The sequence below is a fragment of the Podarcis filfolensis genome, assembly GCF_964270895.1.
Source record: "Podarcis filfolensis genome assembly, chromosome: 6".
NCBI lineage: Eukaryota > Metazoa > Chordata > Lepidosauria > Squamata > Lacertidae > Podarcis > Podarcis filfolensis.
Genome location: NC_139609.1, coordinates 35,357,958 through 35,381,823, shown reverse-complemented (window position 1 = coordinate 35,381,823; position 23,866 = coordinate 35,357,958). Strand labels below are relative to the sequence as shown.

General features: G+C 43.2%; 1 protein-coding gene and 2 long non-coding RNA genes across 12 annotated transcripts in view; 2 read left to right on the top strand and 1 right to left on the bottom strand.

Annotated features, from left to right (window-relative positions):
• Positions 1-23,866, bottom strand: part of ERICH3 (glutamate rich 3) — a gene marked incomplete at its 5' end in the record, with an annotated part of 60,289 nt that overhangs the window by 35,201 nt on the left and 1,222 nt on the right. For 4 of the 10 annotated variants that reach the window (XM_083620884.1, XM_083620889.1, XM_083620888.1 and 1 more), the window contains 7 exons: positions 1,376-1,556; positions 3,984-4,169; positions 6,077-6,232; positions 7,602-7,724; positions 8,192-8,263; positions 11,542-11,667; positions 17,280-17,373. In XM_083620884.1, coding sequence (XP_083477010.1) covers positions 1,376-1,556; positions 3,984-4,169; positions 6,077-6,232; positions 7,602-7,724; positions 8,192-8,263; positions 11,542-11,667; positions 17,280-17,373 — 938 coding nt within the window. Of the gene's footprint in view, positions 1-1,375; positions 1,557-3,983; positions 4,170-6,076; positions 6,233-7,601; positions 7,725-8,191; positions 8,264-9,451; positions 9,672-10,100; positions 10,336-11,541; positions 11,668-16,226; positions 16,361-17,279; positions 17,374-23,866 lie in introns of those variants that run through there. The other 6 variants (XM_083620890.1, XM_083620887.1, XM_083620885.1 and 3 more) reach the window with 6 other exon arrangements.
• LOC310765697 lies at positions 9,840-11,270 on the top strand. Its single transcript, XR_014549745.1, has 2 exons — positions 9,840-9,927; positions 11,012-11,270. It is a non-coding gene; the product is annotated as an uncharacterized lncRNA (long non-coding RNA).
• Positions 16,305-23,749, top strand: LOC310765705. Its single transcript, XR_014549754.1, has 2 exons — positions 16,305-16,389; positions 23,451-23,749. It is a non-coding gene; the product is annotated as an uncharacterized lncRNA (long non-coding RNA).

The following is a 23,866-nucleotide window of genomic DNA, read 5'->3' as shown; positions in this document are numbered from 1 at the left end:
CGATCACCCACTCCCAGAAGCACTCTATAGCTATGTTCACATGCTCAGTCTTCATGAAGCTGTTTTTGAGGGATTCCCCCTTACCCTTTAGGGTTTTTTGTTTTCCTTTAAAAAAAATGCCTTTGGTCATGCATGCTCTCCTTAGGTCACAGGCCTCACTGGTCCTGCTTCACACCTGTGGTTTTTTCCCCCTGGCTCTTTTTTGTCTTGATGGAAGATACAGAATGTGTGCAGATACTAGCCTACTGTACTAATATTTAAGCAGAGGTGGGATGGCCATTTGTCATTGATGCTTTAGCTGAGATCCCTGCTTTGCAAGGGATGACCCCCGGGACCCTTCCAACTCTACAATTCTATGGTTCTATGTACAAAGGTAGCATTCACACTCATTGCCCCACGTGACTTTATCTCTGGCCCCACCCACCACTTATATTTGACCTTCCGAAGGTTGCCCAGAAGGGAATTCATTCATTCATTCCTTTTATTTGTATCTCGCCCACCCTCAGAGCTCAAGGTGGCCTATGTAGTTCTCCTCTTCCCTATTTTATCTTCACAACAACCCTGCAAGGTAAGAGAGAGGCAAGAGAGGCACTGAGTGACCCAAGGTCACCCAGCAAGCTTCATGACTGAGTGGGGATTTGAACCTTGGTCTCCCAGGTCCTAGTCTGACACTCTAACCACTACACCACGCTGGCTCGCATGCCGAAAAGGGTTCCCCACCCGTGGTGTGTCCCGTCCAAGACCTCTGGGAATGGGCTATATTTACTTCTACATTCTATTCATTGCTTAGCACTACTGCAAATTAAATAATGTAAATTATATTTACTTAATTTATTATTTAATTCAAATAAGTAAAATAGAGACTACATCCTTCCACAGCAATCGCCCTCTATTGTGCCATGAGATTAATTCTACCCAGCGTGCAAGCCTTCCCTCAGATCAACATCGTCACCATTGATTCACGTTCAGAATCAAAGCTCAAGCATGTATTCATTTCCCTCCTGGAGTCATAAACAGCTCACCCTGATATATTATAGCTTCTTGTAAGCAGATAATTTGGTATTCATTTTACCCCTGCAAGCATTTTATTAACCATACATCTCCATCCAAAAATTAATCTAACCCGCTGTATTTTGCTAAATCACCGCTGTACATCCCCTTCTTCCATAATTTGCAAAAGTAATTGCAGCCTCATTTTCAATCATGAAACAGTAAATCTAGACTTAGTTTGAGGCAGCTGGTATATACGTCCCTGGACACGCATAACGACACACAGCTTCGTGGAAATAATTTCGCTTCCACTTCCACAGTTTATCCACATAAAATAAAGAGTTTTCCAGAACTGAAATGAACTCTTGGGCTTTCTCATGCTTACCTCCCTCCAGTACTTTGGCTCTGAACACACACAGGTTTTCACCTCCACAGTGCTGTTGATATATTTTGATTTCCTCTCGGTTGTCTAAAAGGTCATAGGACAGGTGCACTGTTTTCCCCAAATAGATCATGGTAACATACGCATTGCTCTGTATTTGAGGCCTGTAGAACTTCACTGTCTCCTACATCAAAGAGCACAAAAGTCCACTGAGATACCTGCAGTTTTCCATGGCTGATATTTGCCCTGCCAAGATCCATTTTCTGCTGTCAGTGTTCAGCAATCGCACTCGGAGCATGTGGCAAGGCGATGAGCAACTGGCAACTTGGCATGCACAATCCCTCTGCTAGAATCCAAAGCAATCACTTACAGCCTTCCCACTACCTTGACACATATTCCATATGCGCCACATGGAAAGAGTCTAATGGACTAACCTAAGCTGATGTGGGTGGCGCTGTGGTCTAAACCACAGAGCCTAGGGCTTGCCGATCAGAAGGTCAGCAGTTCGAATCCCCACGACAGGGTGAGCTCCCGTTGTTCGGTCCCAGCTCCTGCCCACCTAACAGTTCGAAAGCACATCAAGTGCAAGCTGCTAAATAGGTACCGCTCCGGCAGGGAGGTAAACGGTGTTTCCGTGTGCTGCTCGGTTCACCAGAAGCGGCTTAGTCATGCTGGCCACATTACCCGGAAGCTGTCTGCAGACAAACGCTGGCTCCCTCGGCCTACAGAATGAGATGCACATGCAACCCCAGAGTTGTCTGCGACTGGACCTAACGGTCAGGGGTACCTTTAGCTTTAAGCTGTTTGGGGCTGCACAGAGCATCACATGATGGAGAGATGTGGTACTTCAAAGGTAGAAACATCTTATACGACAGTAATAGAAAAGGTGAATTCTATGCTGGAATTCTGTGTCCAGGGCAGCTGTCTATCAGCTCCATCTGGTACGCTGGCTGAGACCCTACCTGCCTGTGCACTGTCTCGCCAGAGTGGTACATGCTCTGGTTATCTCCTGTTTGGACTACTGCAATGCACTCTGTGTGGGGCTACCTTTGAAGGTGACATGGAAACTACAACTAATCCTGAATGCAGCAGCTAGATTGGGTACCAGGAGCGGCTGCCAAGGACCATACAACACTGGTCCTAAAGGATCTACACTGACTCCCAGTACGTTTCCGAGTGTTGGTGTTGAGCTTTAAAGCTCTAAAACAGCCTTAGCCCCGTATACCTGAAGGAGCGTCTCCACCCCCATCATTCAGCCTGGACACTGAAGTCCAGCTCCAAGGCCTTCTGGCGGTTCCCTTGCTGCAAGAAGTGAAGCTACAGGGAACCAGGCAGAGGGCTTTTTCTCAGCAGTGGTGCCCTCCCAGTGGAACGCCCTCCCATCAGATGTCAAGGAGATAAAGAACTATGCAACTTTTAAAAGACATCTGAAGGCAGCCCGTATCGGGAAGCTTTTAATGTTTGATGTTGGAAGCCACCCAGTGGGGCTAGGGCAACCCAGCCAGCTGGGTGGGGTAATAATAATAATAATAATAATAATAATAATAATAATAATAATATCCCACTTCCAGCATAAAATAATAGGATCATTATGAAAGAGCTCAGAAATAAAACTGGCAATATCGCAATGGCATTGGAGAAATCTATGGTGAAACCACACTTGGAATACAGTGTACTGCTCTGGTCACCACACAGCAAGAAGAATACTGAAGCACTGGAAAGAAACGGCAGCAGAAGTGCAGTAAAGAACAACTGGAATTCTGAGGAGTCTGAAGCAACCCACCTACAAAAAAGATTAGTGTGTGAGGCTATTTACTTTAGGGGAAACGCAGGCAAGGGGTAATATGATAGACGTATGCAAAAAGTGGATACGGAGAAGTGTTCCTTCCTCTTTCATAATAATCCACAGAAGGTAAATGATGTGACCAATGGAATTCACTACCACATAATGTGGTGGTGGCCAACACTTTAGGTGGCTTCATTAGACAAATTCATAGAGGATAAGTCTATCAGGGGATACTAGTCACAAAGGCCATATAGGACTTCTAGAATCAGAGGCAGCATGTTTGGAGAACTACAGGAGAGTACTATTGCCTTCATGCCCTCCTTGTGGGCATCCCATAGGTATTGGACAGGAAAGAGAACACTGAACCAGATGGGACTTTGGCCTGATCCAAGAGGTCACTTTAAAAAACAATCAATTTTATTGAAGGTTTTCAACATATAATACTATAAAAAACAGACAAAGATAATACCTAAAAAGTGCAAAATAATAAAAAGGGAAAGAAAACAGAGGAAAAACAAACAAACATAAACTATATATATATATATATATATATATATATATATATATATATATATGTATGTATGTATGTATGTATATATATTCTATCAACCTTCTATCTTAATCTTCCATTCACAAACAGAGATCCATTTTTATCTTAGTGCAATCCAAAGGTGAGGAGCCACTACAGAAGACAGATCGGTTACATTCTGCAAACAGATAGAGTTTCAATTTGCAGGCGTATCAGTCTACATCCTCAAAGGTTTTAGGAGGAAATGTGATACCGAGGAAACATGAAAGCCAAAAATTATGGCAAAATCATATTACCTTCATCATTTGCTCCAAGCCATTGGGTGCGGTTGTTGGGCGAAAACGGCGGCCTCTCAGTGCCCCACTTTTCTTCTCACTTCTGGGAGGTGGTGGAATAGGTACCATAAAATTGTTAACGATAGGAAGTCGGTATGGGGATATTCCAGCTGAATAATCCAGAGATTTTAGCACCCCTTTCTCTCCCTGAAATATTTAACAGCAGTTAGCACCCACCCATGCCTAACTTAAAATTATGCATTAAGTATTTGATAAACTTTTTTGCTTAGAATTTCTCAGTACTTTAGGTTCAATGTATTTTAAAAATCAAAAATAAATTTCTTTTTTTAAGGGGGGGAATACAGACCCACTTGTTCATTTCTGGTCTGCGATACAGATTCTCAATACATCCCACCCCTTTTACTGCTCCCCTAGGGTTTGGATTTCCCTTTGTCCTCTGCTTTTATAAGATAATATTTATGGGAGGTTTTCATGTGCATGTACTGTACCTCAGGGTTTGCCACAGTGAACTCTGTGTGAAAGGAAAGATCTGTGAGAAGGGCAAACCTGTGCTTGTAAACATGGAGTGGGCACATGCCAAGGTACACCACATCTCTCCCATTCACAGTTGACAGGGTTTCCTCCAGGGAACATGGGGCACATGCACCAAGAACATTTGCTGCCTCGTGTGTGAGGTTTGCACTTGCCAGAACATCCCCAGTGACTGTGGGTGTGCTGGAGAGCATCCCCTTGGCCATGTATCTGCATTCCAGTCATGAATCTGAATAATCACATGCCAGATCATGGCAGCTTACTAACTGAGGCAATTACAAAGAAAGTACACAATCAATGAAAGTGATTGGCAGTAGAGTCAGAAAGTACTTCTCCGCACAACGTGTAAGTGATGAATAGAGTTCACTGCCAAAAGATGTGGCGAGGGCTACTGGCTTAGATGTTTTTAAAAAAGAGGATCAGACACACTTGTGGATCAATAGCTGTTAGCCATGACAGATACATTAAACCTCCATGTTCAGAGGTAGTGACAGTACCAACGGCTGTGTTTCCGGGAAGAATCTGGCTGTTCACTGTTGGTGATAGAATAATGCTGACCTATATGGACCTTTGGTCTAACCCAGGGTTTCCTAAACTTTGGTCTCCAGCTGTTTTTGGACTACAACTCCCATCATCCCTAGCTAGCAGGGAACCAGTGGTAAGGAATTTTAGTGCAAAAACAGCTGGAGACCCAACTATCTCAAAGGTCCATGCCCCTCCCAATGAACAGCAAATGCAGAATGAATGATGCAAAATAACACAAAAAATGGAATGATAGATATCAGAAAAGAACAATATAATTTTGCTTAAGTTGGTACTGAGAGAAGTTACAAAACCAACTGTTTTTTGGGGGGGCAGAATTTGAGTTACCCACTTCCTGGCACATGGAACTGGATAACTGACATCCTAGCACAGGCTTCCTCAAACTTGTCCCTTCAGATATTTTTTGGCCTACAACTCCCATGATCCCTAGCTAGCAGGACCAGTGGTCAGGGATGATGGGAATTGTAGTCTCAAAACATTTGGAGGGCCGAGTTTGAGGAAGCCTGTCCTAGCAGATGAGTTTTTTTGTGTTAGGGAAGAGAAGAACAGGGTAGCAGCTAGAGAGAGTTTGGGGTACGAGTAGAATCAAAGCAGCACACCTGCTCAGCCTTGATTCTGCTTGCAACTTGTGCTTCAAATTCTCACACCACATCCCTAATTATTCGCCTCTATCAGCCCAATTGAAAAGGGGAGAAAGGGAGCTTTAAAACTACATGTACCGGCACAGTCTAATAATTTCACTTCGATTTCCAAAGAGTAAAAGAAACATAAATTTCTCCTAGAACACTAGCCAACATAAGAGTTAACATCTTAACCCTCAAAGAACTTGCTGTTGGACTACAGCTCCTATCATCCTTAGCTATGATATCTGGGGCAGGTGGGAGCTGGAATCCAATAATCTCTGGAGGGCACTGTTTTAGCTAACCTTGTGCTGGGCCATCAATTAAGTATGAATACAATGAGTGAGCTTTTAATCATGCTTTCTACAACAGCACTTGTATAAAAGAGCAAAGTCTAACCCCGCTGGCATATTGATGTTCTTTCTCATAGATGAGGTGCTTTGGTCTAGAAGCAGCCTTTGGTACAGATTCATCTGTGGCACAGCTGAGAAGTGGCTGCAGTCGGACTGGCTGCTGGATGCTCCCTGGCGCGGTGCTTGGTCGAGGATAGGTAGCCTGGGCAAATTAAATAAATGGGAAAGTAGGAGACGCTTAGGAGCAGCTCACTCTATGTGACCTGGTGCTTTTGTTTCAAAGTACATAGGCTGAGGTCCAACACAGCTACTACTATCATATCCCATACTGCATAAATGGTCACAGGATCAGACCAGATGCTTTGCTCACTGTTCTGTCAGTAATAATTATGGTATTCAGACATATATTCTATTGGGAAGTCATGTAGACAAAATAAAGAACGATGTTTTTATAAGAGATTGAAGAGTAATCCACTCTGGAGTTTAATGAGTATCTGAAGATGCTTGACTCCCTATTGTTTTATATTTGCAGCATCCGTACAACATCCTCCTCATCCAAGTTGGTTGGCTGTACTTTCCGTGTGTTAAATTTTGATTTCCCCAATCCACAGATAATCCAGCAAGGAAAGAAAATCCAAAATAAAAATGCATGTTAACAGACTGTGGAGACAATGAAGTGTGTTGTGTGGGTGGGCTTCTTCTTCTTCTTTTTTACATGTGTGGTGACATTTTCTGGGTGCAGTTTATACACCCCACCCCCTACTTCCATGCGGTTTCCATGAGCCCAAAGGAAAGGATGCAGCCTGCCCTTTTCCAGTGGTTGTTGCTCAAGGCAGGTGTGCAGTATTTTTATTTTTAAAGTAGCTATTTTGTGCAGAACCGCTCTTGCACAAAACAACTGTATTTGAAATGAAAAAGAACATTTGCCCTTGCAGACATAGGAGGCAAGAAAGGAAAAAGGGAAGAAAGGCAGTGGAAACCTTTCTTGCAATTGACTCCGTATTCTTGCTGGTCTCTGAGGGACACACTTTTTAAAACTGTTGCTTTGTGTAAATCTTGCATTTTAAACAAATAAAATGAAGGTGTGGATGTAGGTTCGCAAACCGGGACACTACTTCCGGAGTAGTGCGGAGTTCGTAAACTGAATTGTTCTTAAACAGGGCTGTTCTTAAACTGAGGTACCACTGTAACAGTATTTAAGGACACATTTGAACCAGCCAAAAATACTCGGGGAGGCAGCAAAGCGGGCCAGTGAGGGGCATGGTCTGTGAAGAGAGGGTGTTTGTTGATGGTGCGGCAATGTGGTATGGGAAGAGTCCCAACGGTCAGATAAAGAGAACTGGGGGGTTGAAGTAGGTCATCAGGCCTAGAGTTAGGTGTTGTTTTTAGACAAAAGCAAAGAAAAAATGTTACTGGTAAAAAGAGATAAATCCCAATGTCGCAAATTCAGGAGTCTTAATACTTTGATTCCAGTTGGATCAAGGCTGTGGCCTGTGATGGCATAGCTAAAAGTTAAATGTAGGACAGGGTTTAACAAACAAAACATGGCCTATGGGCCCTCTTCAACTCACCAGTTGACCTAACTGCCCCCTGTTGCCAAATCTGCGGCGCCCCAAGCGATTTCTTGGCCCAGTGGGTGGGTGTGGGGAAAGCAGGCGAGGTCCATCTTCCGCTGCCCTTCTTGATCGTTCCACCTAGAAAATTTAGATGCCTGAGAAAGTGGTATAGTTAAGAAACGGAAGATGCTCCCTGTTTGCCCTTCTGTTTGGAGAAATCTGTGAAAAGCAGTTTCTCAATTGCTTTGAGACCTCATAAGAGAGCCAAGACCAGCAAATGAGTCTTGAGGTATTAGTAAATGGGTTTTTATTTTCGTATAAATGTGACTGTTGCTAGTCAAAAGCAAATCATGTCTAAAAAGCTGTGAGAGAACACAGCCAATTATGCATTAAGAACAGAGAGAGAGAATTAGAGAGATGAAATAAATATCAATGCCATGGCTATATACATAGAGGTAACTGCTTACAGAATCTGACAAAGTTTCTTCACAGAATTCTTATCTCTCACACCAGTGATCCCATTCCTAGCACAGACAAAGAGATGTACAGCATTCACAAAACAAGTTTTTGAGGTTTCCCGTAAGATGGAAGTGAAAAATATTTACCTTAACTCTCTGAATACGGTCTTTTCTGGCAGAAGTTTCAAATTTTCTTTTTATCTCACCCTGGTGATGACGCTAGTTAGGTGTTTTTTAAAAAAGAAAAGAAAAGGGAAATAGCTTATTCACATGCACTGGAAGAAATAAAGCTTGAGGCTAATCTTCACCACTGCTCTGTGACGTGTTTTCCACCCATATTCACAAAACATGAGGGGGGTGTATGTGTGTGCAGGAATGGGGTTCCTGTGTGTGACATGCATAAAGCACATTACCAGGTGCATGTTGCAAGCTCCACAGAACAACTCAAAACCAGTACGTCATTTCAACATTCTGGTTTGATCATATGCATTCAGCTTCACTGTGACATAATCAGCGCTCTGCTCGACATCTACAATAAATAAGTACTTTTCCAATTTTAATGTAGTTTTAAACCACATGTCATGTGACACTTCAGATGTTGCTGGGCTAAAACTACCACCTTTCCTATTAGCTGCACTGTTTGGGGCAACCTTGATATGTTTTCAGAGGTGGCAATGGTTGGCATAGAAGAGGAGTGACCATTTTATTTTGCCCTAAACATACTGCCATGCATGCACTGATTTGCACCGGGACCCTGTTGAGAGGGGTAGGGGACTTTAAGTGTCTGCATCACTTCAGTCTTCACACGGACCAGGGGCTCTGCACCTGCCCTGTGCATTGGAATTAGAACTCTTATTTGAGCCAATAGAATCTCCCAACCCCCAATTCTAAAAACAGGCATAAGAGGACCAACCAAATTGGGAACAAATGATTAACACACACACACCCCTACAACTCTGTAGATGTTCTGATCTGAATCAAAGACCCTGTGCTCTTTAGAGGCCATTTTTGATATGATTTTAAGTAACAACCACTGAGCATGATTATTCAGAAGTGAAGCCCCATTGTGGCCAACAGGGCTACACCTAGGTAAATCTTCCCAAAACCACAAGGCACATCATGCCTCTGCTACTGTCACTTCTCTCTTTGTTGAACCACTCTTCCCACTCCCCAGGGCCAGGCCCATGACACTTTTCCGTCCTTTGGGGTGTTGTTACACATAATGGGGCAGCTAATGTAGTCCCCACCCCCGGTGTTGTTAAACTACAACTCTCATTAGACCTTTGTTCCACCCTTTGCGTTTCACACCCCTTGTTTAGAGACCACTGATATTTCCCTTCCAGTCCTAGGCATTGCCCGTAACTATCCCTGGCCACACAGAGCCTTTTCCTACACTTGGTCTCTCACAGAAAAGGGAACAGGGAGAAGGGAACAGCGAAATTTCTAATGTACTCCAAACCAAGTAAAACGATTCCTTTCTTATCCCGCTTCCACTGATGGGGATTCCAGTATTGACAAGCAGGGGAGTTGGAGAGAAGGTAATGCAAGTCCACAGCAAAACTCTCTTTGTGAATTCCACCGGCAAACTGTTCAAAACCATTGTGTTGGATGATCCATAAGGTCCCTTCAAAGGTCCTTGGGTGAGCAAGGTGTTTCTGCTGGTGTTATTTGGCTGACCAGGGGGGGAGGGAAGGCGGTAGGCGACTGCTAAATTATCTCCATGTTTGTATGTGACGGCGGGGCCTCCCTTAGAATTCCATGATTCCAAGGCAGTTGGTCTCAACTGCTGCTTTATGCTCTACACAAGAGAAAGCAGCCGTGCCAAAAGGAAGCATAGCATGAAAGCTGGCATCTTAGGAGGACTCAAAAGACCTGAAGTCCAGGTAGAATAACCTGCATTATGGGTTGGGCTCCTGCATCATAGATATATAGATACATAGTGATTCGTGCACCTTAACATTGCACAGGCTCAACCATGGAAGGGCATCAGCATCACAAAGGGAAAACAGAAGGCAGGAACAATCCATGGGTGGAACCAAGGCAGAATGGGGCCTACCTGCAGCCACATTTCCACCTTCTGTGTGAATGAGATAGCGTCTGCTCCTCCCTGCCCTGGCTCGCTCGTTACATCCATGCCCCTCTTTGTTATTGCTGGCTGTCCTTGACCTTGGGTGTTCGTATTGGTAGATGTGAGCATGTATCTGATGGGCTGTAATAGGTTCTTGAGTACACAGGTGGAACATGACCTCCTGCTGCCTTGCTCTCAGGAGATGACTGCGTGGAACCCAGTGGCTGTAGGGAACTCTTGCATTCTGAGATGCTCACGCCACTTTATTGGTTCTGACCAATTGCAGGCTATTCGTGTATCTTTATTTCCTCCCTTAACTTCCTCTTCCCTGCCAATATGAAATTATTGGAGAACATGTTTTTGCTATGATTTAATATTTCTCAGGCCACTTGCAAATTAGTGGAGGAAAAATTTACCTGCTCATGCAGGCATTTTATTGGAATTTACTCCAGATAAATAGATCGAGTCCTCTGAGTCTATCCTCACAGTCGCTAACACACTGCTTAGCTTGCTTGCATGTGCATTTAATTCAGAAAAAAATGTATAAACCAATTAAACAAAAGCAAACAAGCAAATCTACGGGGCACACATAAAAACAATTTGCCAGTAAATACCCAGGTAAAAGCTTGACTCTGCACTGGGATGTGATTATCATTAGTGGTAGTATTCTTGTTGGTATTATACTTGTGTTTTGTATAAAAATAAAACAATATGAATTATAATACCCAGATAATATCAGCAACATTTAAAGACAAATACTAAATTATGTACCTAGGTTGGCTTGTTGAAACAAAGCAAGTTTTCAGCAGGAATCTAAAACAACATAGCAAGGATGCCTGCCTAATGTCAGTAGGCAGGGAGTTCAAAGGTTGTGACTCTAAATGGTTTACTCCAAACAGATGCAGTACAAGCATTATGTGGCACGCACAACAGTGTATGTTCCACAAATTGAAGCAGTCAAATAGGCACATGCAGGATGAGATGATCCTTCAATCAAACTGGTCCCAATCTGTTAAGAACTTTATGTACTAATAGCAAAACCTTGAAGGCATGGTTTAGAGAGTAAAAAAAAAAAATCAGATTGCTTCTTAGCAGAATTTCAAAGACTCTTCGCAGCTTGTTCAGAGTCAGAATGAGTAAAGGGGTAGATATACCTTGTGTTCTTGCATACATTTCATCATTACTAAACCATAATAACTCTCAAATGTTCCTTAATCGCTCTACTGTCATGAGAAATGGGTGTTCAGAATTTGCTGGTCGCTAAGTCCTAAAGTGTTGCAGACTGCTCAAGCTACCATGTTCCCTACCAAAGGTTAAATTTGCATGCTATTGCCACACCAGGAAGTTGTCTCAGTAATCCTTCTGGAATAACACTATGAATATTTCTTTTTAACAGCTTTTAGGAGAAGTAGCCATAATGTAAACCTACTTCCATGTCAAGCACCTTGTGGAATATGGCCTGGGCCAAACATTCCCGTATATACTTATGGTGATCCTTCCTCATAGCATTTAGCTGATATTCCTTCTCTGATATTATTCTTCCACTTCTTGAGATCTGCCAAGAAAAAGTAAAATATAAGTACAGAGGGTGGTAGAAGATGCAAGATTCAGGCAACTTTGCCAAATATGTGTGTATTAGCCACAATCTAGTATGTCTTGAGGTCCAACGTACCCAAAGAGATCAATATGAACCAAGCCTTCCTCATTTCCTTTCATTGTCAGTGAAAGCTCTGCTAAAAACCTAGCAGAATGATATGCTCACCCCTTGAGATGGCTTATTACTATTATATGATGATGGTGGTAAGGATTTAATTTATTTTCCATCCTTCACCAGCAGGTGGTCCCAAGCAGGTTACATTATAAAATTCAGAATTAAAAACAGTGAAAACATCACAGTCACACAGGAATAGGGTAAGAACTCTGCCTACTAAAAATTTGGCAGAGGAAACTAGAGGAGATTTTAAAAAAAAAAAAAAAAACCACAACACAGTAAAGGAAGAGCCACTGGTTGTCTACCCTGTCTCTTGTCGTTCTTTACTTATTATCAATCTCTTTAGTGGCTAATGTCCTGTTCTCCTACTCCTTCTTAACTCCTGGAGAAAATCTTCCATTAAGAAGAGAGGAAGTCAGATAAACAAGGGGTAGAGAAGGGGTAGCCAATGTGGTGTTATCCAGATGTTGTTGGACTACAGTTCCCATTAGCCCTAGTCAATATGGGCAATGGTGAGGGATTATAGGAGTTGTAGGCCAACAACATTCTCAGGGCACCATGTTGACCATCCCTGGAGCAGAGGATAAGCCAGCAGCTCTCGTGTCCACTCTGTGTTCGTGCAATTCCTATCCCTCCCACCTTTCTCTGCCTGTTGATCAGGAAGCCTTTAAAATGGTCAGCAGAGGACGTTCCCACACTGTGTGGTTGTTCACATGTTGTGAGTGTAATGTGTAGCCAGGCTCTAAGGCCAGAACACAACAATGTGCCTTCACTCCATACATGCTATGCCAATTTGTGCTATGTGGTTGAATGAGGTAGGAGACCTTGTAAAGTATCCAATGTAGCACAGAGATATTTAGGAACCCAGCCTTAAAGTCCATTTCAGCATCCTCTTTAGAAGACTCTTCTTTCATTTTTAAGCTTTTAAGAGCAATCTTCCAATTCACTGGAAGCATGCACTAATGCACTACGTTCATTGAACAACTTAAGAACAAATAATACCTGAAAAGCTATGTAACAGAAGCACGGGAAGAAACGGCTTAAAAGCAAGCTTACTCTTCGGTGCCATTTGTGGGTAGGAATGACTTGATGCAACTACGCCCAAGCCCTATGCCAAGATAGCAAGTATATGCAGACCTAATCCATCTATGCCACCAAAAGGTCTCCAGTAGCATTAAAATGGGTTGCTGCTGTATTACTGATAGTAAGTCATGTTTATTAAGATGGAACAAAGCTCCAGTTTCCATTAATACTTCTTCATCAGTCATTCCCAGTGTTAGACGTCTTGAGCACGGAACGGTCTTATTTTGCTTCAAATGTCACTTGAAAATGCTAAGTGCCTCATTAGGTGGCATGATTCTCCTCTAAATAGCTTTTATTCAAATGCCTTGTGACCAAGGAGTCCACTCTTCTACATTACCAAGATTACCCAGTGGGTTCTCATTTATCTGTATTCCATGAACGGACAAAGTCTACAGCTCAAAAGCAATTCATCGGAACACGGCCTTTCCCACCTGGAAGCGGTATACTGCCCCCTAATGGCCAGGAGGATGTACTAGAGAGCCAGTGTGGTGTAGTGGTTAAGAGCGGTAGTCTCGTAATCTGGGGAACCGGGTTCGCGTCTCCGCTCCTCCACATGCAGCTGCTGGGTGACCTTGGGCCAGTCACACTTCTTTGAAGTCTCTCAGCCCCACTCACTTCACAGAGTGTTTGTTGTGGGGGAGGAAGGGAAAGGAGAATGTTGGCCGCTTTGAGACTCCTTGAAAGGGAGTGAAAGGCGGGATATCAAATCCAAACTCTTGGATTTGAGTGGGGCTGAGAGACTTCAAATAAGTGTGACTGGCCCAAGGTCACCCAGCAGCTGCATGTGGAGGAGCGGAGACACAAACCCGGTTCCCCAGATTACGAGTCTATCGCTCTTAACCACTACACCACACTGGCTTATTTGTATGCTGCCCATCTGACTGGGTTGGCCCAGCCACTCTGGACGGCTCCCAACAGAGTAGTAAAATCACGATAAAACATCAGACTAAAAATACGATAAAACATCAGATAGATTAGTCTGAATGATTATATTGGAAAATACCCTATTAAGGCTGTGGTCCTATACCTGGTTACCTCAGAGCAAGTCCCACTGACCTTAATACAGTGGTACCTCTGGTTGTGGACAAGATCCGTTACGGGGTGCCGTTTGCACCCTGAAAAGTCAGTAACCAGAGCAATGCTTCTGTGCATGTGCAAAGTGTGATAGAGAACTTCTGTGCATGTGCGAACCGCGCAAAACGCTTCTGCACATGTGCAAACCGAGCAGAATGCTTCTGCACGTGTGCACGCAGCGAAACCCGGAAGTAAATACTTCTGGGTTTGCTGTGTTCTTAACCCAAAAAAACGCAACATGAAGCGTATGACTGTAGGGCTTACTTCTGAGTTGACATGCTTTGGCTTGTACTGTAAATCAGGCTGCAGTCCTTCACACTACTGAAGGGCAAATGCTGTTCAGATCAGCGGAACTTAGTTCGAGTTAGCATGCATATAAATGTATGCTTAGATGGAGGTTATGTTCCCCATTGCATTGTTAAGCTTTCTTTGAGAAAAGAGGAAGGGAGGAAGTAAATAAAATTAGAGGGATTATTTTTACAATAAATGTTAATACTGGAAAATGTCCGCAAAGAATGAAAGCAGGGGAGGTCTGCAGTATTTAGTGGGCAGGTGCAAAAATGTTTACGGAAACTTTAACTTTTGTGAATGTTGCATTGCCAGAAGGCATGATCACATTAAAAATCTATAACTACAATTCTGATCTCATTTAACCTTAAGTTTCAGATTTTGTTAATAGGGATTCGTATTGTCACCTATATTTAGAACCAGAAGGAAGAGGTATGAATATTTCGAACAAAACTACATTAAAGGGGGGGGACCCCACAGAACTCTTCCATTAATTGCAGTGTTAAGTCATAAGAGCAAGACAGTTTAAAAGCACCAGTATGCCAGATTGACCTATTACTACCTTACTCATGTATCACATTAGATATTTAAAGAGAGTGGGGGCTTCTAGCAAATGGGGCAAGACTTTCATTAACTGGTGACCAAGTTTAAGTTCTTCTATTATTCAAGAAAACCATAGGCTTAAAGTACACCGTTTCAATTTCAGTTCATCCACCCTCCCAGTATTCACTGCATTTTATCTCAGCAATTCTACTTTATTTTCATGATGCCTGATTTTGTAGCAGTCATTATTCTTTTTAGCCCTTCATGGTTGATGTTACATAACAACTAGCTGCTGTAAGCAGCAGTTTCTCAATTTTTCATCTCTTTGTTTTTCAGGTTTAATTCACCACACACCCCCATCCCTCAGCTCCTCACAAAAGAGAGAATTTGTCACTGAGTTTCTCTGTGTTTTAAAAATATTAGGTGCTAATCAGGCAATTGCCTCCAGTCAGACCTCATCTGCACTATATATTTAAACAGTACTATACCACATTAAACAGACATGGCTCTCCCTAAAGAATCTGGGAACTATGGTTTGTAAAGGAAGCTAAGAGTTATTGGGATACCCCTATTCTCCTCAGAAATCTACATTTCCTTGAGTCGTTTAACAATCAACCCCACTTGCTAGGAAACTCTGAACCCTGTAGCTCTATGCGTGGAATAGGGGTTTCCTCAGCACCCTTAACAAACTACAGTTCCCTGAATCCTTTGGGGGAAGCTGCAACCATTTAAATTGGTATGATGCGGCTTTCAGTGTATAGTATAGATGCGATTTCCAGGCAATGTGGGTTGTTCAGTGAGGAAAAGGCAGTTAAGGAACCACAAATGGAACATTCCATCATGGGAGCCATTATTTTGTGTCACTCTCACCTACTGCTCTAGGGACGCGGGTGGCGCTGTGGGTTAAACCACAGAGCCTAGGACTTGCCGATCAGAAGGTCGGCGGTTCGAATCCCCGTGACGGGGTGAGCTCCCGTTGCTCGGTCCCTGCTCCTGCCAACCTAGCAGTTCAAAAGCACGTCAAATTGCAAGTAGATCAATAGGTACCGCTCCGGCGGGAAGGTAAACGGCGTTTCCGTGCGCTGCTCTGGTTCACCAGAAATGGCTTAGTCACGCCGGCTCCCTCGGCCAATAAAGCGAGATGAGCGCCGCAACTCCAGAGTCGGCCACGACTGGACCTAATGGTCAGGGGTCCCTTTACCTTTACCTTTACACCTACTGCTCTATCAATAGGTAAAGTCCGGCACAAGCAACCCTTCAAATCAGAATTAGAATATCCCACTGATGTAAATAAAATGAAACGTCTTCTGTTTTCCAGCACTTCAACAGTCAGAAGCAACTTGTTTTTGATCCATAAAAATTAACCTTGCACAAAATTATTCCAAATGGTGGTTGCCCACCTGGTCCACTCTCACCTGGGCTGCTTGATTTCCACTTCTGTACAGTGGACTCAAGTCACTGTAAATGTGAGTGACAGGTCAAGTGGCCAATAATGACAACCCTGGAATAGAAGACACCCCTTCCACATCACCTGTGAGAGGGTCCATTCAGCTCAATCCTACAAACGTTTACTCAGAAGTAAGTCCCACAAAATTCAATTGGATGCTCCTGAGGAAGTGTGCAGCCTTTGTGCAGACTTCATGCCATGTAATGCTGCCACATTAATTGGTCAACTCTGGATGCTGTCACAATGATTTGTGACAGGTGTGGTCAAAGTAATAACAGGTGCGCTGCCATACATTATTAGGATTGCCACGGCACCCAGGCTTGGTAGTAAATGAAATACAGTGGTACCTTCATTAACGAACAGCTTAGTTTATGAACAACTTGGATTAGGAGTGCTGCAAACCCGGAAGTAGGTGTTTTGGTTTGTGAACTTTTCCTTAGAATAAGAACATTTCGCTTCCTGTTAAGAGTGTGTTCCATTTGTAAATTGAGTCCCCCACTGCTATGGGAAAGCACGCCTTGGTTTAAGAATGCTTTGGTTTAAGAATGGACTTCTGGAACGGATTAAGTTCATAAACCAAGGTACCACTGTATGCCCCTAATGCTTTTTCTCGGGTGGCGGCAAGGGCAAAAGGCTAGGGTATGAAACAGAATGCTAAAAGTGTCACCACTTAGCCACTGTATGTGAATCAAATTCCCACTCAGCTGGCTCCCTGGGTGATCGCGGGCCACTCACTTTCTCTCAGCCAAACCAATTTCTCAGGGTTGTCACCAAGATAAAGGCTAAGGGAGAATCATGCATGCCATCCTGAGATCCTAAAAGGAAGGGTTGGATAACATGCATTTCAATAAACAGATGTGCTTAATTTGGGAGTGAGAAACTACTACTCCCATCAGTCCCAGTGGCGTCGCCAATGGTCATGGACAATGGGAGTTGTAGTTCAACAATAAGTGAAGGGCCTCGGGTTCCTCACTCCAGGGCTCAACACAGGGAAACTGACAAGAAATGTTTGCATACTTACCAGCCCTGATCTCCGCAGGTGACGTCTAATCCGGGTGTTGCTGAAGTAGCCTGCCAGGTGCTTGTCTGTTAGACTGTTGTAATTTGCAAGTAATCTGAAACCAAAATAGTCACTTGTAAACAGTCGTAAAAAACAACAACCCAGAGAACTGTTTACCTTACAATGCAAGGAACGCACACACATATACACAACACCCTGGCAAAACAACCCACATAGTTACCTAGGTAACTTTTTTCAGGGCTAAGAGAGGTTCTATGCCACCTTCCCCAAGCTGGTGCCCTCCAGAAGTTTTGGAGTACAACTCCCATCAGCCCCAGCCAGTACAGGTTGCGGAAGGCTGGAAGTTGTATCTGCTGCAGTTACACCAGCACTTCCCACAGCTGGTGTGTTTAATTAAGGTGCTCACAGAGCTACGATGTGTGTCCTTAAAGACCTGCCCTGGCCCAACAAGGGTGATATCAACACATGAGCATTTAAAGAGGTGCATCTGGTTTAGATTCTTTGCGCACCTCCTGAGATAAAGACATAGTGGGAATAAGCCTAAGTAACCCCTCTTTTGTGGGACACGGGTGGCGCTGTGGATTAAACCACAGAGCCTAGGACTTGCCGATCAGAAGGTCGGTGGTTCGAATCCCCATTGCTCCCGTTGCTCGGTCCCTGCTCCTGCCAACCTAGCAGTTCGAAAGCAGTTTGAAAGCACGTCAAAGTGCAAGTAGATAAATAGGTACCGCTCTGGTGGGAAGGTAAACGGCGTTTCCGTGCGCTGCTCTGGTCTGCCAGAAGCAGCTTAGTCATGCTGGCCACATGACCCGGAAGCTGTACACCGGCTCCCTCGGCCAATAAAGCGAGATGAGCGCCGCAACCCCAGAGTCGGCCACAACTGGACCTAATGGTCAGGGGTCCCTTTACCTTTAACCCCTCTTTTAAATGCCAAGCAAGCCAAGGAAACTTAAGCCATCTCAGCTTAAATGAAATGGTGAATACAATTATTATTAGCTCACCTTTCCTTTCCCTCATTTCTCTTGTTGTGTGTTAACCCTGTGGCTTTTAGCAGGTGGATATGCTATCAGGATGTTGTGATGGTAAACAAAAGGCCTCTTGGTGAGAAGAAAGGGTGGCATAAAAATATTCTCTTCAAAAAAGAACATTGACAAAAGCCAAAGACTAACAGGAAGTTTATTTTTGGTTTCACAATGATCCCACAGCCTACACCAGATAAATTGAACTTTAAGCAGACAATTTAGTTTGACGTGTTATGCCTGGTGATTAAACACTGGCGCTATAGCAACTGTTTTATGTTACTTTCCTTATCGCAGTAGTTGCATTTGCATCTGAAACTGCCAGATTACAGCAATTATGCCACGCATTGATTTATAATGTCTCCTGGCACTAGTGTGCTGCATGAATAGAGGTGTAGGGGGGAATTAACCTACCCCAATAGTCTTTCATTTACTTCCTTCTCAGTATTTCACGGGCGAGATACAAGTTAAAACACAGATATCTCAAATATCATAGATATCACAGGGATGGAGAAACACTAGCTGCTGAACTACTGTGTTACATTTCAGTTGTGGATAGTCTCATTTCAGCAAAACGTCCAAATTCATTATAGGCTCAAAGAGCACTTTGTTCAAAAGCCAGGTTTAAGGTTGCAGTGCTCAATAGAATAAATGTCAAGCTCTTTTTCTCTGACGAGCAATTATTGTTACTAATCCCAAGAGAGATGTTAGCTAGCTATGGGAGTCCTCACTTCTGACCTTTTGCCACGCACCTGCTCATGAATACCCGTAGATCAAGGGTGGATAATCTTTGGCCTTCCAGATATTGCAGAACTGCAACTCTCATCAGCCCCATCAAGCATCGCCAAAGACCAACATTCCCCACCCTTGCCATAGATCATGACCTGGACAGTTTGGGTTCAACCTGGAGTTCTCCATGAAGATCCCTGGGCTACTGTCTGGATCAGATAACTCAACGCTGGCCAGTCTATCAGCTACAGTATAAGTGAATGCTTAGCATTCACAGCGTATGATTGTAAGGAAGCAGCATTACTCCCCACGGGCAAGAATGGGGCAGATTCAGATCCAGTGAAACCCTGAGTTTCTTTTGATTAAGGAAATTATGTGTGTCTGGTTGGAAGATATGTAATTTGTTGGTCTTCTTACAATATTTGGCTTTACTTCTATTTGCTGCTAAAAACACTGTTTAGCATCTGAGCATCATGTGCTAGGAGAAGCCCATTACTGGTCCCCATTCTTTCTCATCCCCATGCATCATCACGTGCCTCCCCTTTCCCCTCACTGGTAAATATGCACAGGGATATACATCAGGGACTTAAGCATACAAAGAGACACTTCTATATCCAACTGAGCCAGGCCAGTTCCCCAAACCCTGTTTCCGCAGGTGTTTTGGATCACAGAGAAAGACTTCCAGCTTTGATGATCTAGCTTCTAGGCAGACTCGGACCCCAGCCTTTTGCTTTTGAAGCACATCTCATGAGAGTCTATAGTTCGTGAGAAAGAAATGGGCTCCTTTCCCACCCGGGAGATCCAATACGATAAAATTTAGTATGACATCACTGGTTACGTGTGGGCATGGTTTCCACCCTGTTAAAGAAATGTATGCCTTTCATTCAAACAAACAATGCATGCGTGTGCACACACTATGTACTGAAAGCCTAGACCAGGTTTCTGTTTCCAAGTGTTAACAGCAAACCATAGTACACATATTATGTTTTCAACACTGGAAAGACCACAAGCGAATAACATTCTTCTTATGTTACCTGTTCCTGGCAATGCATGAAGCACTGTTTGTTTACCACAAGCTTACTAACCATACCTGAGACAAAAGAGAATAAAGCATCTTCATTGGGGTGGTGATAGAAGAGGGTGGAAAGATGTAGGAGTGAAGTGTACAACCACAGGCAGCAATGAGAAGAGCTTCCTCCTAGCACTGGAATAATTCCCCCAATCACTCGTTAGTTCCTGAAGGGCTTGTTCCCCAAACACAGTCGTAGGTCCTGCAAGCCCTGAGCTTTACTTGTCCCAACCATTCCTCTGCTTAAACTCACTGCCTCCTGTTAGGGTGTGCAATGCACAGCTCCAACCAGCACACAACTCCAGTCAGAAAAGGGCACGATGAGGCCACCAGCCATCAAGGCCTAATCATGCAGAAACGCAGAACCGTAACCCTTACAGCTTTATCAAACCAAAGACTTGCCCCCTTGGCAGGTTATGATGCAAGATCCAAATACATTATCTGCCCTTTACTACTGTCACGGTACTGTAAACAGCGTTGCCTTTCAGAGCAAATTTTTGTGACTCTTTTTATTGATTTGAAAGTAGATTTGAACATAAGACTCCGTAAGTCTCTAACATTATTTTTTAGAAAACAAATCTTCACGGTTAATTGTTCATGGTGCAATTAAGTTATCAATGGTACACCAAAGAAACAATCTGGAAAGATCCTAGTTATTGATCCGTAGAGCCAGTTACAGGGAGTTGCAATCTCTGCCTTATAGTTTACAATTGCACTTTATTGCCAATTCTACACTTAAGCTGAAATGAGACCCAACCGCAACCGAGATATTTTCCCAGGTTTAATAGCTTTAATACAGTGACCAATGTGGCTTTATTTCCAGTCGTGATAAAGAAAATTGACACCTTTGCAAACAGAATAGCAGCATTATCCTACATACGTCTGTTCAGAAATAAACTTCATTAAGGTAAATGGGTCTTACTCCTGGGTAAATATATAATAGTGTACACACATTCCTGTTTACTCTGCATCCAGCACACTCCCACTGGAAAGTGGTGTACACTCAACATCAGTCACAATCCATATCTATCCTGTATATATCCTGTTGTTTCTTATGAAATACTCAGTTTTCCAAAAACCTGCTTTGATCTGAATTGAGAAAAGAGCAACGTAGCTGCATTTAAGCTGGTGTTGTGTACAGAGCCTTCATTTAACAGGAAACTGAATGTTTTGGGTAATATGGAAGTCCCAGCAGATTATATACAATCCATTAAGATACATGAAGCCTCATGGCAAGGCTAGTTGACCAATCACTCTTGAGATCTTAGTTAATTTTTGAATGTTTGCTTTCGTTCCTTTAAGAGCCACCTCTGAATCTGAAAATGTTCACAGTACACGTGCTGCCAGGAGAAATTATGGAAGAATTTAGCCAGGCTTTAACTGGTCAAATGGCAGATGAATGTTAGGACTCAGCTACATTAGTATATGCGTTATAACACTGTGACACCAGGTGGTGCTGTCGGGTTCTGTCTTTCGCCAACGTTATTTCCCTCTTTGAGGTTTACGTGTTTCCCTTAAAACGCTTTTTTAAAAAAATGTGTCTAGATCCAGCCTCACAGTAAGGCATGGAGCATGATGCATGATGCAAAGGCATAGGAAGTGGAACAAAGATTTGGTTGACTTTGCAAAGTTATATATATTTCACAAGTTCCAATAATCACTATTAAATTATGATGTTTGGTTTTACATTGAGTTCTATTTAAAGGAAATGTTGTTTTAGTGTATTTTAAAGTTTTTCCTCACGCTAGGGTTGTGTGAATAATGAAAAGGTAAAGGTAAAGGGACCCCTGACCATTAGGTCCAGTCGTGACCAACTCTGGGGTTGTGGCGCTCATCTCGCTTTATTGGCCGAGGGAGCCGGCGTACAGCTTCCGGATCATGTGGCCAGCATGACTAAGCCACTTCTGGCAGACCAGAGCAGCGCACGGAAATGCCGTTTACCTTCCTGCTGAAGCGGTACCTATTTATCTACTTGCACTTTGACGTGCTTTTGAACTGCTAGGTTGGCAGGAGCAGGGACCGAGCAACGGGAGCTCACCCTGTTGCGGGAATTCGAACCGCCGATCTTCTGATCAGCAAGTCCTAGGCACCCGCGTCCCGTGAACAATGAAAAGTGATTTGTAAATAATTTAAATAGATGTTGTATTGTGTTGATGGCTGTAAAGCCTCTGGCACTGATTGGCTGAGAAAAGACTAATAGTATGGAATGTTTCTAAACATTTAACTTCCAGAAGCAAAACTCTGAAGAAGTTTGCAATGTGCCTTCTGTGATATATTGGAGCTGCCAGTCTGGCTGGGATTAAAAATCAATTCAACATGGGACCTGGAGCCAGAATCAGAACTATTTTTCAAAGGCAGAATGAGTACTGGAAAAAAGTTCCAGAAGATAGGGAACCCAGAATAGATGGAGGAGAGGAGGCTTGAGGAAAGGGTAAGGAAGGCCAGGGTCTCTCAAGCAAGAAGGGGTTAATAAGAGAAGGGTGCTGAATAAATGTTAATGCTGAGGTCTGGAGAGCCTTGTAGGAAGAGAAAGAGGCTTAGGTGATTGAGTAGTAAGTGGGCTAATAAAACAATACATGGGAATGGTCAAGAGACAGAGTTGAAGGATTGAAGAACCAAGGTGAAGATGGGTCTCTGACACAAACACCTTTATATGGCCAAGGATCACAGGAGGCAGCAGTATTGATAGGCAGCGATGGAGAAAAGTAGGGCTGGAGCTGAAGGCCAGTGATCCAGCATTAGCCACAGGTGGGGAACCTGCTGCCCTCCCAATGTTTGAATCTTCGAACTGCAGAGTTGGAAGGGACCCAAAGAGTCATCTCATGCAGCACCCTCTGCAATATTGAGCCTCAGTACCCAACAGCCACAGGTATGATGGCATGGCCAACAGTCAGGGATGATTGGAGTTCCAGCAACATCTGCAAAGACCATATGTTCCTCACCCCCAGTATATACCCTGATAGGTCTATAGCAGCTTTAAGAGTTACACAGAAGGAGAATTTTCTCCACTGTGGCTTCTAGTTGTCACTATTACCTTGTCAAAAAGGTATGCCTGAACTATGTGGAGAGGCTTTGTAGAAGATCGTAGAAGATTAGCCTGGTTTCCTGTTCCTCTCCCTGCACATTCTATTTATGATCACTATGTAAAGCTGCATTGCATATTTTTGCTATGTCCTGGATATCACCCACTGAGTTCAATGGGACTTAACAGGTAAGTGGGTATAGGATTGTAGCCTCAGTTAAGTTTAAGTCACATTGAAATCAACGGAGTAAGTTAATTATTATGTAAATGCCATTGGTTTTAATAAGAACCAAGCGCAACTAACTTAATCTGGATCCCTTAATTCATAATAGGTCCATCATTAATTGAACATTGGAGCACTCCGTGGATCAGATTTGTGTAATAGTCCTCCCAGAACGATGGCAGATACAGCATTTCAGTTGGCATGGCTTGGAATGGATAATTTTTTTGCCAAAAACAAGATATATGGATTTGTCTTTATTAAGTTAATCTATACACACAGCTTCAGGGGTTATCTTCATTAAAGCTCATGTGTTTCACACTCAAAGTTCACTTAAAAATAATCATCTGTCCAAGTTCAAAACAAGTGTGAATATTACCCAATAAAAAGCTGGATGTTTTAGCAAGTTAAGCAATGTATGATCAGCTGTGAATTTATTACTGTTGCTTTCCTTACAGTTGATTTCACAATTCTCAAATAATTAATTAGAAAAACAAAACAAAAAACAGTCAGTGTTGACAACGGGAA